The 18,096-nt window shown below is 41.3% G+C and overlaps 1 protein-coding gene across 1 annotated transcript in view; it reads right to left on the minus strand.

Annotated features, from left to right (window-relative positions):
* The window catches only part of FAF1 (Fas associated factor 1), a 158,213-nt gene extending 140,543 nt beyond the window's left edge, over positions 1 to 17,670 (minus strand). Inside the window, exons 1-2 of the mRNA XM_082765690.1 lie at positions 17,403 to 17,670; positions 3,853 to 3,921 (exon numbers count right to left, since the gene is read on the minus strand). Coding sequence (XP_082621816.1) covers positions 3,853 to 3,921; positions 17,403 to 17,447 — 114 coding nt within the window. The 5' untranslated portion in view covers positions 17,448 to 17,670. The remainder of the gene's footprint in view (positions 1 to 3,852; positions 3,922 to 17,402) is intronic.
* Between the last annotated feature and the right edge of the window lie 426 nt (positions 17,671 to 18,096).

An 18,096-nucleotide genomic window follows, 5' to 3' on the forward strand; every position in this document is an offset into this window, starting at 1 on the left:
GCACAAAGGGCATTTAAAGAGTCTACATTAAAAAAAAAAAACAGATATTTTTATGATTTTTTTTTTTTTTAATTGCACACAATGTTTACAGGCAAGTGACCATGGGATAACCCCACCTTTATTTTGATGAAAATGATTATCCTCTTAAAGTGATATGCTAAGCAGTGCCTAACATCACCACATCTACTGGAAAAGACTGAAATAAAAACAACTTTAAATTAGTCACCTCTGAATGAGTAACAACAGGAATGGTCATACTGGAAAGAGTAGAAAATTAAGTATGTTGAATCCAGTTTTTCATTCAGAAATCCTGTTCTGACTACTAGTGGAGAATATGAAGTCTTGCTACACGCGAAGGATTTGTGTTTGTCATTAAATCGATGAAAGGTACAGGAGATTAGGTTTATGCGCAGACGCTGGTATTTGATATCAGGAGAACAGAGAACTATCATCACACAGGTAACAACCTCATGTGCGTGAAGGCTGTATCACATAGAGCCAAGAAGCAGATTACAAGTTATTGCATGAATAGGTCATTTCCTTCAAACACAGACCATCATCGGAAACACTTCAAAAGACACATACTTGGGGTTTTTCATACTTTTATTTTATTGTCTATACACAAAGTTTAAGAATGACAATATAAATGTATCTTACCTTCAAACGCCAAAACAGAAGGCCACAGTTTGAATGAACAAGCCATAAAAACATCAAATCTTACAGCACGCAAATTCCTAACTTTTGCTTCCTCAGATGTTAAAAATTATTGTAAATTGATAGATGTCAAAGAAACAACACTCAGGAAATAACGTATTAGCAATCCCAGCAGGTTTAAGAGTTGCTGGATCGATTTACTGGAAAACAGTTTCATAGAGATGAAGATTAAAGACATCACTTAATCTTACAGGTTTTCAGTGACACAGAGAACTTTTTACTTCTTGGCCTTAAAAAAGACAGAAACTAGGCTACTGTGTTCCAATACACACCAAAAAATTAAGCTGCTTCATGCAGCAGATCGCCACAAAGGCCAAGTCGTATGCAACAGTAGGAAACTTATTATTGGTGAGATTGCTACGACTTCATGATCCCACCAGACAAATCATGTGTTGTTACTGCACGTGAATTCCTCTGCAGCGCTCACATGATAAACTTGATTTTCAGCACTTGAACAAAGCCAACACAACATTCATGAATGACAGCTTTCTGTATCCCTTCAAACAGCTACAAACATGATTTGAACACTGCAAAAATATACACAACTCAAGTTTAAATCCAAGTTGTTTGGTTCCAGGTGGAAGATAAGTTGTTTATATTGTCTATAAGTATCCCGTATAGAAGTCTTCGTGTCTCTTCTTCTAAGGGTATGAGGATTGAAAAGGGATTTTTTAAAGTTCAGAAACAGAAAGCTGCTATTTCCATCCTAAACTACAAAGAAAAAAGAATTCAGATGCATTCTTCTTAAAAAAAAAAAAAAAAAAAAAAAAAAAAAGTGGCTATTAGAACTAAACCAAGAAAGGAGTTCCTTTGGCAATATTAGGTCTTACTTGTAAAGAAAATCAAACGTCCAAAAAATGAAAAACACAGCAACATTCACTCAAGTAACAGGAAAGATATACATGACATTTTAACACTTGATACTAAAATCTACTAACAAGACCAGGGAAAAAAAAGAAAAGAAAGCAAGCAGTAGGAATACTGCATCAGTGCAAACAAAAAAAAAATCTCAAAAAACTACCTGAAAACAAAATACTTGGAGCATGACGCTTGTTGCATACACATTTTTAAAAATTTCATTTGAGCTAAAAACATCCAAGACCTTTTTGTTTAATCAAAAACAAAGCCTTCCCTCCTCCCTCATTTCTTGTGGCTGATTCTGGACTTGCCTACTGAATCACCAGGGACATGCACACACACAACTCCACTACATGCACACACTAAAGACCTATGCAATAAGCCTCTCAAAAAAAAAGAAAGCTCACATACCAGGCAAAATTACAATTTTATTCTACAATTTCAATTTTAAAACACAAAATCCCTATGTTTCCCTTAAGTATTGAACCTTTTTTCATGTGCTGCTTTGATTTTTGAAAAGCTAAAACCCCTTGCTTAACAATGCGATGTTTAATTTTCTCTCAAGCTAGAAACTTTTTCTTCTTATTTTCTGCCATCATATTCCTTTTACCTTCTCTCCTCTTTCCTCACTCTTCTGCATAACTTAGTTTCCACTCCTTTTTATAAGAAGGTTGCTCTTCATAAAAAAAAAAAAAGAAAAAAGAGCCAGTGCCCTTCTAATGACAGACTTAGGACATCTTCGTCACTTTTATTCACCTTAATTCATTTATTTTTCTTCCACAACTTACCTTTTCCTTTTCAAAGACAATTTCCTGAACTACCTCTTAGATCCCTAATTTTCTTTCCTGTCTGACTTTCCATATGCCTTTTTTAAGCTTGCATTTTTGGGTCATTACTTCTTTCCCACTGTGTTCTACTTCTACATCATTTAATCATCACTAACAAAATGAAATATAGAAAGGGATTCTCATAGCTGTAAGTACTCCACTCCCTTTATTTTTTCTTTTGAGACTCCAGAATGAGCATAAATAAATAAACAAATCCACTTAGTTGTTTTTGACATTTTTCATCATTATTCTCTTTTTCAACATCACCTGTGAGCATTTACTGTCTGTTAAGCATACACCTTACAAAACCCTCACAATCATATTCAGCTGATTTAATGCATCATATTGAGAACCTTAAGACCTAGAGAGAATGCATAAGTCATTCTTTGCCTTCACATAAACACTAATTTTCAAAACAGCCCCCATTACAACACAACAAACTACTGTGGCAAAAGATGTTTTTTTTAACAGTACCAGTCTGCCAACACACACTTGGGTTTTCCTGTTTAAAGACGATCATATGTAGACCCTTTTGCACACTGTTGTCTCATTCCTGCTCATATACTGACATATGGCAAATAAAGACATGGTACACTTCACCCAACACTGACTTGAAACATTAAGCTTCAACATTAAACATTAAGATTGGAGTACAGAGAGTTTGATTACAATAGGTTACAATATTACATGTCATTTTAATCATAGTGCTTCAAAAGAAACACGGCATTCCTCCTAGCAAGCACTGCTTAAAACTTCACCATCTCTGCGATACTCAGTTTGTAACCATTAAAACATGGAGTTTCTTTATTCATGCTGATAACTCTCTCCATGGGCAGAAAGTTCACCTTAAAATACATAAACCTGTTTTATTGTTTTCCTTGTATTTGTCTGCACAATGAACCCTGTTACAAACAAGGCAACAGTCTTTTTAGGGTGAGCTTGCTGGTTTTTCTGTTTGCATCTGGATAATACCAAATCTGAATCAGGTACAGACTTAATCTCTGACTGAATTCTGCATGTCAATTAGCAACAGAGGAGCAAATATCTCATTTTTAACTAAAAACATTAAGAACTGGAGACGTTCTTATTTTTTCCACAGGCACTCCTCAAAATTCTTGTGTGCATGTGCAAGATGTCTTCCAAAAATGCTGCCCTACTTACACTACCTACAAAAATTAAGCATAGAACTAAACAAACAGGAAACTAAACGTGATGTGAAATGTGGATTTAAAGAAAAATAAACAAAGTAGGCATGAACACAATCAAAGTACACCAGGGTATGTGCAACTTGGTATTTTGTTACCTGACAATGAGACTTTAGCAGACCAGAGTCTGCAGATAACTTGCTTGCCCCAGCCATAAGAAACATTCAAACTTGAAATAAAGATAATAGCTGTCTCAGCAAAATGGCACATTGCTGTTGATCTAAAGTCATTTTCTTAAAAATACTTACCACTAAGTCCCAGTTATTTTGTTCAAGCAAAGTTATAGCTTCATCAATATTTTCTATACCAGTACATGCCTGGAAAGAAAAAGAAACAGTAAACTGAATTAAAAGCATTGATCAAATTATTAATACTTATGAATTAATTAATTTCAGCAGAATGACAGGAAATGTATAGGTCTTTGATTTCTGTTAGGAGAGGATAATGCAAAAATTAGATTTCAAGTTTCAAGCATCCAGAGGCTTGGATATAGTTCCCTCTTCCACCAGGAATTCTTCTGTAACCTTGAGCAAGCTACACACAGAAACAAGTAGTTGTTTGTAACAGGACAACAGTGCTGTCTCATAAAGGTGCTTTGAGATTTCCAGGTTCAAAGCTCTGAAACACTTCTATTACCTTAAACGAACCACAGAAATACTTATTTGAAGTTTGAGTTGTTGTTGTCTAAAACCAAACCCAACTCTACAGCTTCCACCATCACTTGATACCTCTACACACTGCGGGTGTTACACAGCCCTGTAAGTGGAGAAGAAGGTGGCAAGTGTGACTTTCTGACCCATCCAAGTGCAACAGAGCACCCTTGTGAAACTATTTAAAACAAAGACTGTCTAATGGAACATTTAAAGTGTTTTCCTTTCAGATAAAAGGAAAAAGCTCGCATATCGTTCTAGCCCTATACACTGGCTGGAATAATAGTTCAACAAATGTAATGCAACAGGATTTTTAAAGTAGTGGTAACATCCATCAAAATGGTACTGTAAATTGAGCTTAATTCCAAATACAAGAGAGCACCTTGCTCAGTGAAAACCTTGGTCCAGCACCCTCTTTTTTTGATATCAATACCTTTCCAACTATTCAACTTCAGCTGACAGAGCGCTGCTATTCATTCTGCCACGCAGTCGCTACCATTCACACTGAATGGTATCAGATGTATTTCATCAGATGGAAAAAAAACGGACACAGTTACACTTCTTTCTGGAATTTATCTTTCATCGTAATCAAAGCTATCCTCAGTATTCAAGCACAACGATGAGTTCAGACTTTTACACCATCTGAAGCATAACAGCGTTCCCTCTGCTCCACCACACAGTTGAATAAAATTATATAAGTAAGTTTTATATCAGCTACATAAAAAAACAACCAATGTTTTAATAGCACCACTACAGAGTTAGCAGCAGCAAACAGATCACTCTTCCCAAATGCAATGATGTCCTGTTTTCCTTTATGTGCTAAAAGAGGAAAATGGCAGGGGGGTAGGAACACAGAAGAAACCCCCTTTTTTTTTTTTTTTTTTTTTTTTTTTTACCTCCTCCCTCCCAAAACATACAAAGCCATCAGGTCACACATTTTCCATGCTCGGGCTTGACTTTTCTCTCAGTTTGCAACAATAAATGTATGACAAAAAGAAAGAAATTAAAAAAAAAAAAAAAAGCCAGTTGAACTTTTGCTGAAGTGACAGTCTGAGGTTCCAATAGCAAAGAGAAATATACTTAAAATCTGGCCAACTTAGCAACCAAAAGCCACTATTTGCAATTTATCAGCCCTGTAAACCCTACATGACTTTTCAGAGCATTATGCTGTTCCAACCAGCATGTCTCCTTCTGTTATCTTTTTTTAACACCTGTATACAATTCTTAATAAGCAAGGAGAGCAGTTTTGTGGAACGCCCTTGTACCATTTCTACAATCACCTTTAGTTTTAGTACTGCTCAAAATTAATTGTCAAGATTTCACTTTCCAGATTAACTAATTTTACTGGTTGTCAATAGAAAAGAATACAAACATTTCTGAATGACAATGGATGAATGAACACTACTCAACGTAACCACAAAACCAAGGTTTTAAGATCTTCCTTAACATGCGTTAGTGTCACATTCAGAGCAGACTGTGACTTCAGAACAACATCTCGACACGAAGAAGAATTGAATCAGACACTACAAACCCTCACGTACAAATTTCTGCCTCAAGTCAAGTTCCATCACTGGTCTAAACATCCATAAGACACTTAAAAAGTGTTTCCTTCCTGCATTATAAATTCAAGAAAGTCACCTGGTTTGCACCTTGTTTGTTTTCCCTAAGGAAGCAGCACACAAAGCAAGTCCTCACCGACAGCCATGTCACCAAGGACTTCTGGAGGCGGAGATTAGTCCCAGCACAACCTGCCCTACCCTTGCTTTTCTTTTCTTCAGGAAGGTAACACAGGAAACCATCAGGTTCTGTGAGCAACAAAACTAGAAGTCTTGCTCCTTCTGGTTTTGTGTCTCATCCCTAATTGCAAGGGCTGATTTAGGCTTTTCCCGTGGCTGACATACTTATAAAGTCTTGTTTTTATGGACTTCTTTACAGGTTGTCCGGCTCTATTTTCATGAAATTTAGAAGAATTTCATTAGGAGGGGTACCTGGGTTCAAAAGTTATTTGTAGGGACACCTGGATACCATATTCCTATTTGCCTTACTTCTTTAGGAAGCCAGACTAAGAATCCCAGGGCTTACTCTTTACAACACATAAAGTGTGGGTTTTGCTTTCTTATGCCTTTAATTCTACCCAAAGTGGGGAGAAAATGAACAGAAATAAGAAAACCTTCAAAACATAGGAACGTATGAGCTCCAAAGAAGCAAAACCACATTTGTTATTACACGGAGTGATGCTGAGAATTCTGCTTTGATTCAGTTCAACTGATTTTGAATTCAGACTTATTTTCTGAAGAGACCTATTTAATAGAAAACATTAAATATTTCAGAAGAAAATTCCTACTAGTGAAGTACTAAATCTTAATTCAAGCATCAGCCAGAACATCATCCAAGTAAAGTTTAAAGCTTAAACTACCAGAGTAAAGGTAAAACCTCCAACGTTTACCATTTTGCAAAGCTTTACACACCAAAAAGAAAACAAGGAATTTATCTGAAGGACAAAGGGGGTGGAAAAGTTTGAACAATGCTTTCTCCTCCTCTCTGAATTCCCTCTCAACCTAGGATAGCATTATTACCCTTCACAGCAGCTACAGCACTTCTCTAGAGACTGAGAGTCTCTTCTGGGATTCTTCAGAAGAAAATGAGTATGATGATGACTAAACTCCTGGTTTGCACTGAATGCACAAGCACAGACTATGAAGATAATGCTAGCAAATGTTAAATTGACTTTCTTAGCGTCCTGCTTTTCCATACCAGGTCTGGGTTTCTACCAGCCAGATTTAGATTTGCATACAGTAAAGTTTCACAGCTCTTCTCAAAATGTTTCTCAGGTAGCTTCACAGCTTAACCACCACCTCCGTTACTGACAGAGCGCTTATCCTGAGGGCAAAGTTTCACAGCTATCCATTAGGGGTCCAATTTGTAAATTTAAAGCAACCTTAATCACCATTAAAAAGTAAAGTAGCCATTAAGGACATAATTCAACAGGAGAAAATTTGCAGGGCAGCCAGACTTCCAGGCACCCAAGACAAACCTAGGAGGTGCTTACAGAAGGCTGTAACGTGTGATGGAAGGCTTGCTCTTCCAAAGTCCTTGCAGGGCAGCCTAACCTCAGCAGGCGTAACAGCTGGATCTGGGTTTTGAGCCCCTCCGTGACCCCCCCACCTCACCAGCGAAGGCTTTAGCCTACCTCCACATCGCAGGATTGCAGCTGACTTCCCCATCTGGCGGCAGCTGCTGCTGAAAATGCTCCTCCTGCACCTGCTGCAGAGATCCAGGCAGTTGTTGCATGGTGAAGCGGAGGAGACAACTGCTGCTCCCCACACAGAGAGCCGGGCTGTTACTGCAGCCGCCGGGCGAGCAGCGGGCAGCTGCTGCCGCCTCCAAGACAGAGCCGGGCTACTGTTGCCCTGACAGGCAGCGGGTGGCATCTGTTGCACAGAAGCCGGGAGCAAATGGTATCTGGCAGCCAGGCAGAATTCACTCCTCTCGGCTCACCTGTGGCCCCTTGCCCTCCTCGCCAAGGCACAATGCGGCAGTCAGAAGGATCCAGACAGCCAGGTTGAGCCAAACGGCCCGCAGCGAGATAGCAGTGACTCAGAGCCCTGCCTCCCTCGACATTTTGGCTGAGCAGATTCTGTATTTCCTTTGGCTACCAACAGTAACCATGTTTTTTTTTCCCTCACAAAGGAACCAACCCAGCCTGGGCTGTAGCCTCGAACATTTCACACCACGGGTTCAGAGCCATTCAAATCAGACTGACCGATGGCAGTGAATTACATGGAGCATCGTCCTCTCCGCTACAAGTTAGCTAGAAAAAGCAACTCCCTTTGAGCCCAGCTGATCTCCACACACACTCTGCCAACTACATCCTCAGCGGTAACCCAGGGCAGATGCAGACACAGGTACCAGGCTCTGCCCACGTAACAAAAAGGATTACACTGGAACCACAGCTCCAAGTACCCCGCACAGCACCAAGCTCAGACAACTGACCCGCAGGGCACTCACACCAGTTGTCAGCTACAGACTTTCTCCTCTCACTAACATCACACCCGTCTGTCTCAGAGCAAGGCTAAGCTTGCCAATGCCCAGTCCTCAGATACCGAAACAGCTGATACGGACTCTCCTGTGCTGGATGAAATGGGAAAAGAGCTTTCTGTCATCAGCACTTCGGTGCAGCTGAAGCTCAGTCCATCTTTTTAACATTCATACAAAACTACAATGTCAGAGAAAAAACTACCTTAAGGCACAAGATTCAATGGGTGGTATCACCTGAGAAGGCAAGCCTTCACCCTTTGGCATCTCCAGCAGCTAAGGAAACCTCGGAGCAGCCCCTGGTAGCACCCGAAACATAGGCAATGCCCATCTTCATCACCTCCTTGCATACTTCCCTCTCCAACACAGTGTCTGCTAGACGTCTGCCCAAACCCATAAAGCTTCAGGACGGTAATTCACCTATGGCAAAACCAGAAAGCAAGAAACTTCTCTTGAAAATCCACACAGGCGCTGTCACAGCGGTAACTACATCAAAGCACCTGCATCAGCACACAGCGCGGCTCCCTGAACAGGTGAGCCTAAACCAAGACGCTCAGCCAAGCGAAGGCTGTAGTGCCGTAACACAGATCCAGGCTCCACATTAACGCCCTTCTGGCCTGTAAAGAGATTCAGCCGCACACCACGGAGAGGTTTTGGTACCTGGGCACCTCTCACCCCACGGCCCCACCAGCCCCTCTCCCCAGGCTGCCACTCCAAAGCCCCCGAGCCCCTCTGCGGCATGCCCCAGCGCTCTGACCTCGCACCAACCCTGCCGAAGTCAGGCTGCTCCTACTATGAGTCACCTGTGGTTATTAAAGCAACTTTTACTTCTTTTTGGCTTAGACAAACATTTGTAAAACATCCAGGCACATCAACTGAGACAAAAACTGAAAGGTGCCTACTACAAGTATCGAAATGAAGCGATGAGCACGCCTCTCTGTTTTTACATACCTCTGGAGACCATCTGGTAAAAACAAGCAGAGTCGCCAGCTGCTCGTTTAGCAAAAGCAAACTAAAACACTTACCAGCATTAGAAACCTAGAAAGGGTTTAGGCACACACACCGGGCTGAAGTTTTGCCCAATGCATTTCTACTCGCACCCCCACCTATTCACAAGGTTCCTCCTTGGATTGTTTGAGCACCACAGCAAACAAAACCCTACAGCACGGGATCACTAGCCCCTTTCTACAGAAAGCATGGGGGGGAACACAAAAAAAAGAAAGGTATTTATGAAGGTCACACTAGACTTTTCCACTATTGGTTACCAAGCAGGCAAGAGTGAACTTTGCCCAGGCTCTGCGATGACTGCAGGCCTTCCGAACAAAGCCAGCGGGGTACAAAGTCTGAGCTGGTAGTGTGAAGCTCCAACCACTTCTGAGCAGAACTTGGCACCACGCTAACCACTTTCAAATGGTCTCCAGCAGGCTCTGAAGGCTCTGGAGACTCTGGAACAAATTCTGCTTCCAGAATACCACGAAGGCACATCCCTGGGAAGACCACGAGCTGAGCCAAGACATGAACCCCAGCCCCCCGAGCCCCACGCTAACACTTCAGCATTTAAGCCACATGTTCCCTGCGCTACACACAAAGAGCAGGGCTCAAACTGAATTAAAAACCAAACCAAAACAAAAGTCAGCACCCGTTCATTAGTGCTCTGGACTACTAAAACCGGCTGTCTTTTCTGAGGACTAAAGACAGCCTCCATTCTCTTCAACTACTATCCAACTACAAAATGCTTTAGCTTGGATTATCACAAGTCTTCTGTGCTTGCTTAATCTGCAAAAGCATCTCAGTGAAGGTAAGAAGCCCAAGATTTCCGGACTCACAAAAATTTTGCTCTTACTGTCCATTGTGTATTGTCCGTTAGCACATTAGAAAATAAAACAGGTAATCAGGGGGCAGACAAACACCCTGGGTTACTGGGTTACCCATTTTCTAGATAAAGAAAGAACAAGGAAAGAACACTAACTCCTATATATTTATATATAAAATAGATGCTTTACTCAACTTTTCACTTTTTTTTTTTTTTGGTACAGGACTACAAGGAATGGGCCTATTTGTCAAACCTGGCAATGGCATCCAAAATCGGAAAATAGAAGAACATTCAAATCCTAGCAAAGCACATGTCATACTACAACGCAAGCCAACAAAGATCACAAAAAAAAAAAAAAAAAAAAAAAAGACATTTATCTAAAGACAAAATTACCTAAGCTTTTAAAAGCATTAGGGCAGGAAAGACTGCCAGCAGGTCACTGGGATCAAAGGATGAAGACACTGAAGTATGCATGGAAGGTAAGGACATACTGGAAAAGCTAAATGAGTTCTGTCTGCTTATATTCACTAAAGAGAAACCTGGGGACCATCCTGCAGCAAAGCTTCTCTTTACAGAGAACTCTCACTCTGAAGCATCAGTAGAGACACACAGTACAAATGGCCAAGACCAGAAAATAGTCTCCAAAATTTTAATGTAACTTACGAATACGAATTTATTTATAGCAGACTGTTCTTTTAAGTCAGCCAGCTTTAAATGCTAAATCAACCCTCCAATCCTAAAGTGTGGACAACAGATTTTTGGTGAATTTTATTAGGGGGGAAAACCAGAAAGGGTGAAGATTTCTACTGTTCAGACAACTTTGCCTTCTGTAGCACGAGGAACAGTAGAGTACGTAGAACAGAATTTGTATATACATGAATATATATAATGACATACCAAGGAAAAGTGAACACAGCTTCTATAAAGCAAACTCATGTATCATAGAACTGCTCAGAGGTCCCCAAAGAGCTCAGTCAGTTGAAGAACTCAACCCTAACTCAAACCGACACAGTTTATTTCCAGAAGTCTTACAATAAATTCCATCATCAAGCTCTTAAATTGCTGACTTTCAGAAACGAGGATGGAGTAAATCCATTCAAATCCTGTTTCTTACAGCTCTTTCCTACGGATCAGCCACCAGCCACTGCTGCAGATAAGACACTCGGCAAGCTGGGTCTTCGATCAGAGCCGATACGGCACCTTTGATATTTGCTCACACAAACAACCTGACCTTTAAAGAAAAAACAGAGATGACTCAGTTTCAGAGTTCTTGTCATTACAAATTGGTTCCTGCAACAGGTAAAATGTGAAACCTATACAAAATACCTCAGAGAGGCTGCTGTACTCTGTTCTGGTTTCAAAACGTCTTAAGAACTTCAGTTTTATTGAAATATCTTTTGAAAGCGTGCCTCCTCCCACAGAACAAAGAGCTGCTCAACCAGTCAGACCCAGAGGACCAGTACAGGACTGCTTTGATAGGCCAACTAACATCTAATCCATACATTAGGGCCTTGCTTTCCTCTCTGAGTTGTTTTTAACAACTGCGTATTATCTAGTCAACTCTAAAAAATGGGCTTAATTAGTAGCTATCAATCCAGCCAGTAAGCATGTTGTTTCCTTTCATCCTAATGACGAGGGACAAATAAAATGTTAGGTGTTTACCCAGGCTGCTTCTGGTTCCTACAGCAGTTAAAAGAAAGGACTCACCTAATGGCTGCCACACAAACACACAAACATAGCCACTTACTAGAAAAATAGAAAATTCTATCCAAAAATGCCATGGAGGTCCTTTAATAAACTATTAACTCCTGTTCCTAGGAGGACAAGGCATGAAAACCAGGCGTGCAATGGTAGCTGAACCATGAGAACTGAGCAAAGAGAGGGGGAGACATTGTTTTTTCAGACTTTCTGCACCAATGCGATACTCTTAAGACAGGAGATTCTCAGGACCCCTTACGACTTGTAGCACCTCGCTCACATCTTCATCCTTTTTCCACACCCCCTTTCACACAAAAACATTGACTCAATAGATGTGTTTACTTTAAGTGATCCTTGTGTACCAAGGAATACTAGCCACATGTTTTAATTTCTATTTGCCAAATAACTCTCATTTTCTTTCAATAAAAACACATTCCTAGGAGTAGAGATAATTGATAATTTCCTTATTATATCTCCTGTTATTTGTCATGGCATTTGAAAAAGGATCCTACAGCTATCACCTCTCGATCTGTTTCAGTGACCTACTAACCCAAATACCTACGTGAATAGGCTGATGGAAACAGTGACATGACTACTATGATGTGAACTCTTTTCAAGGTAATTGAATGAAAAGAACTGCATAAGCCTCTTTCTGAAGATGAATCAGTGCTCCAGCGGTAAATTATTTAGGTTCCTACAGCACGGCTGTAATGTACACAAATCATAGTATCCTCTTTCCTCCCCATAAATGTCGGAGAGTATTTCTAATTAAATATCTGTCCTTGTGTAAGGGAAATCAGCAGGCTTTTCCATCAACAGCTATCAGTGGAAATATTTGAGTTATTGTGTTTCTAAATGGACATCATGCTTACTCCCATTTCTTATTTGTGGCTCTGGAATCCACTTTACCTCCTGCTTAAAGGCCAGAGAGCTGACAAGTAAAGCAAACTAGGAACAAAGCTTTGGGCTTACAGCTGATTCTAGAAGCATCTAAAGAAATTAAACCATTGAATCTTCAGAAACACACAAAGAACGAATTAATATAAGCAATGGCCTTGGTAGCAGGCAGTGACAATCAAACTAACCAAGCTAAAGCGCAGTAAACACGCAGCATGCTTTCATCATGGCTCTTGACCCTAAGGCCACTTGGAGCAAACAAAACCAACTGTGTTGCAAACCAAGAGGTCCAACTACCGGTTCCAATGCTGCTACTGACTCTGTAATGCTCAAAATTATACGATGGGACCAAAAAAAATAATAATGATTAAATAAAATAGTAATGAAGATGTAAAACGTGAGGCATCACAGGTATAAATTTCAATATGCTATAGTGTCCTAAGGTCCTCGTCGAGTGTCCCGACTTGAAGCTGTTCTTGCACCCACCTGCCTCCTCACTCACCAAATTTTCATGCTGACATTAACTACCAAGTAACAGAAAGCAAAGCTCCCTCAGCACCCTCAAAAAAAAAAAAAAAAAAAAAAAAAAAAGAAGACACCCGTCAGTTCTGCATATTTACCATTAGATAGTGAAAACTGTGTGCGTAACACAGATAATCTTAGCCAGGGCCGAAGCAAATTGATGTTTTTCATAACCACACAAAAAAGAACCTTCAGAAACACATCCTGTCAGTTACTGAACAGCTCTGCGTTAACTTCCAAGCGATAAAGATTCTGCAGTTTCTTTAGTTTGACCATTCCAGAAGGAAATGGGTAGCCTGAATTATGGTTAAACCATAGAAATGCATAAATAATATATAGAAAAATAAAACCCTATAGGCTGATCTATCAGTGTAACAACCGATTTGATAACTTTAAACATGGATTATCTTGCATGCTTTCTCACCTTTCTGGCAAGGATTTTCTTCCTTCCCAATTCCCCCTCGCTCCTCCCACAAACCCCTGTTTTTATGAAGAAAAAATGACACAAAGGTGAATCTTGAAAAAAACGTCTTTATGTATATGTGTGTGTGAATCATACCAAAGCACTCTATTGCCTGGTGTGCTTTAAGTTAATTTTGAAAATAAAAATAACACAACTGTTTCACAATGAATATAGATGGAAGACAGAAGAAAACTATTGAATACCTGTTGTATCAGTGAAAGCAAGGAATTTTGAGTTTTACCATTCCACACCAACTCAGACCAAATCTTGGCCTTCCAACCCAGACCAAAACTTGAACTACTTATTTACTTGGTCAATGAAAAATGTTAATCCTTCAGCCAACTCTACGTTTAGGACTTAGTTTGAAGAGAATCACGTTGTACGACTAAAGTGGTCCTACACGTGGATATAATTCACCCTGACAAAAGGATATTTTTGTTACCTTTAGCCCCCATCCTAAGGGAAGCTGTCAAAACTAAAATTCAGGTGCAAGTACACGTAAGTGTCTACACGTGACACTCCTGCCAATACTCAAAATCATTCCTGAACAGTTCAACTACACCCATTTAACTAAGTTCAGCGCAACTGACGTTTGCAACTAAGTTCACAACTGCAACTGACGTTGCAATTTTTTCCCTCTTTACAATGAAACATTGGCTAACACAGCAGAGAATAATTCTCTTCAAACCCCAAACCTCATCGATTATGAATACATTTGTAACGTGACTACCTGGGTATCCTAATGGAAACAACAGAACATCTTGCAATTAAACACAAGTGGAAGAAGAACAGAGATTTTTAAAATGTAGAAATTATATTCCCTTATTTCTCATGGAATTCGAGGCATGCTGCAGCATCTCTCTTTTACCAATTCAAACACAATTACCTTGTCAAAGAATACAAACACAAGCTGGTGATTTTTTTTTCTTCTTTCTGTGGAATTTTTCCTACATGCCAATGACACTTTGTGGAGAAATTCTGAATTGCATTTAAGTAAGACAACTAAAACTTGTTTGTGTGTTTAACTCCACTACTTAGCTACTTCCACTGAAAACCAATCAGATTACCCACGTGTAATCTTTCCTAAGTGAGGACCTGAGATGGAAAAGTTAAACAGGTTGGTTATACAGCCTATGTGCATGTATACATGCCTTGTACTCTCCAGGTAGCATAAAGTAATCTTATTTTAAAAAAAGAGTGTAAGAAAATAATTATGAACCATACAGAACAGGCTTGAGTTTTTTAAGACATATTTGAAAAAATATTTTGTTAGATCATCTATGGCGCTTTACCCTGTAGTTAAAGTATTCTGTAAAATTATTCAATGTATGTCTATACATATAAATGTTTTATGTATTTAAGTACACTCTCTAGTATCTCAGAAGTAGCCTGTTACAGCAACCTGAGTTAAATGGGGAAAAAAAAAAAAAAAAAAAAAAAAACACGATACAAGCTCCTGCTCTAGTTGAAACTAATGGAAGCATCCCTAATGATTTTGAAAGACATAAAATAAGCTCATGAATGCCTGCCAAAAGCATCAAACATTAGTGTAATTATTACTTCATTGAAAAAAAATTTATGGGGAGGGAAACGCCTTTCATGTTTTAAAGTTCAAAGCCCACTGCTCTATCCCTCCTAAAAGAAGCTTGGGACAGGTGAGTGTGAAATGTTGATGAAGTTTCCCTCCCAGTTTCACTCAAAGATCAGCTGCACAGAACCAGATAAAATTGTTTTTAAAGTTTTCAATATATGCACCATTCTTCAACAAGATACCTCACACAAATATAGAAGATGGCAATATAACTCTAATGAATATATTTATTAAAAGGTACAGAAAACACAAAAGACAGAACCATGAAGAAATACTTCGCACATTTTATTTTCCATTTTAAAATTGTAGTGAACGAGTTGTGAATTCCATCATGTATTTGAAATACCTCAAATCCTTCACCATTTTTAACAGCTTAAACATATGTGGCGTAATAATGACTGGCATTATCCTTTACTAATCTAAAGGCTTAGAGCATGACAATTGACATTCAGTATTTCAAAGTCAGGGAGAAGCTTGAGAATTATTAAAAAAAAAAAAAAAAATGAAGTGAAACAAAAACAAAGTTGATGGCAGAAATAAGAGAGGCAAAGTAAAGGGGAAAGGAAAAAAAATAAAGCTTCTTCATCTTGTTTTTTTTTTTACAGAAGCATTATTACACAGTAAAGTACTTCCTGGGTGTCGGGTGCATTATGTCATCCTCAATCTACAAATGATTTCTGCAACTCCACTGCCACTCTGAAGGCTTGCAATAATACTTACTTGTCTTCATGGTATCAAACACTGCAGTTGCTCTTATACCTTTATTAACTGGTTTCAAAATCCAAGCAGAAAAATGCTGCAGAATTGCAAAATAACATTGCCACTGAAAACTTGGAAAGGAGATACAGATTGAAAACCATATTTAAAAGTCTTGTGAAATTTACCAGCTACTAACTGAATCATTGTCTAGGCTTCCAGAATGCAAACCTGTTCTAGCTGGTAACATGGGATTCCACAGAAGTCTGTCCCCACTAGTACGGATGCAGAAATGGGGTCCCAGTCTCCTTTTATGCAAGGAATTGGTACTGGAAGAAGTTTGAAAACCCATCCTTAAAATAGGGCCATTCCTCCTTACACACACAAAAATATCTCCAAGCACAGCAAAATAAAGGACAACTACAGAAACAGTCACTGAATGTTTAAGTAAGTGAGTGTAACGTATTTAGGTACAAGAAGTGAAAACATTCCCCTGTTATCAACTGGGAAACTGGGAACTCCACACGTTACGTCAGGAAGATATCTGATACCTTTCGCAAAAGAGGAATTACGTAATGTACACTACGGTCACACCACCTGTAATTCCAAAGAAACATCCTTGTTAAACATGTGTGCACACAGAGCGAGGGGATAACTTTTCTTTTTTTTCTTTTTAAAACGGAATAAGCTGGTTTCCCAGCTAACAGATGAGAGATGCTTCTGTAACAAGCGGCATGTACAGACACTGGTTCTACAACGTGACCCAAGAATGGAGCCACAACGGACTGATCACTGCAAACAGACAAGGCTTAAGGAGGATATATGGACTGAGAAACAATATTAAAACGATGTTCAGATAGAAACCAGCATCTTTACAAGCTGCTTTTGGCTCTCCCATTACAAATTCAGGTATCTTCCACTTGTTTGCCTACTTGGAGATAAAAATATATATATAGAGAGAGAAGGCAGGCCATGGTAAGAAGCGATACAGCGAAGAGATTGACCAGGCCTCTGAACAAACAGCAGCCATCACTTAGAGAAAGACTTAAAAAATACGATTGAGGAGTTTGAAGTTAAATTACCCCGGCTTTGCGGGGCAGGAGGAAGGTGACAGGCAGACACCTGGCAGGGACACGCACTTTCAGCCTACAGCAGCAGGGCGCTGGGTGGGCTGGGGAGAGTTTTCCGCCGCCGCAGCCCCAGGGTGAGTGCCCGGCCGCAGGTGACTCACCCGGCGCTGCCACAGCTTCCCCCGGGGCGGGGTGGGGGGCAGCGAAAAACAACAAAACAACACCCAGAATGAAATAAACTAAAAAAAAATAAAATAAATAAATAGGTGTTTTTGTTCAGAGGGGGAGACATTTTGCGGGTTCGCCGCCCCTTTTCCCCCCGAGCCCGAGGAGAGGGCCCGGTGCGGGCCGTGAGGCGCCTACCTGGAAGTCCGCCAGGATCATCTCGCGGTCCGTGTTGGACGCCATGGCGGCCGCCCGCTGCCCGGCTCCCTCCGCGCTGCACGGGGCTGGGGGGGGGGGGGGCTAGGGGCTCATGGGGGCGCCGCTCGGGATCCCGGGCCTGGGAGGAGGAGAGGAGGAGGAGGAGGAGGAGGAGAGAGGAGGGGAGGAAGGCTGCGCTGCCTCGCTCAGCGGCCGGCCCGGGCACGGCGGGAGGAGGAGGAGGAGGAGGAGGAGGAGGAGGAGGAGGAGGAGGAGGAGGAGGCGGCGGCGCCCCCCCCGCGCCTGTCGCACACTTTGCCTGTCATCGAGGTCGCAAAGCGGCGCTTTGCGGCCGCCACGTGACCGCGCTCCTGTCAAGCGCTGTGCGAGGGGAGGAGGAGGAGGAGCAGAGGAGGGAGGAGGGGGGAGGGGAGGGGAGGAGGCGGCGCCTTCCCGGCCTCACGCGCGCCCCCGCCGCCGCGCGGCCCCGCTGAAGGGAGGAGGGCGCGGGAGCGCGCATGGGGAGCCCGGCCCGGCCCGGCCGTCCCTAGGCCCCCGCGGAGGGCCCGGCCCGGCCCGCACGGGGGTGAGGGGCGGGCGGGGGGAGCCGGGGGGGGGCTGCGCCGCCGCCTGCGGCCTAACGGGGCCCTGCGAGCGCGGGGAGCCCGAGCGGCCCTCGGGGGGGGGGGAGCCC

This window comes from Aythya marila, assembly GCF_965140915.1.
Source record: "Aythya marila genome assembly, chromosome: 8".
NCBI lineage: Eukaryota > Metazoa > Chordata > Aves > Anseriformes > Anatidae > Aythya > Aythya marila.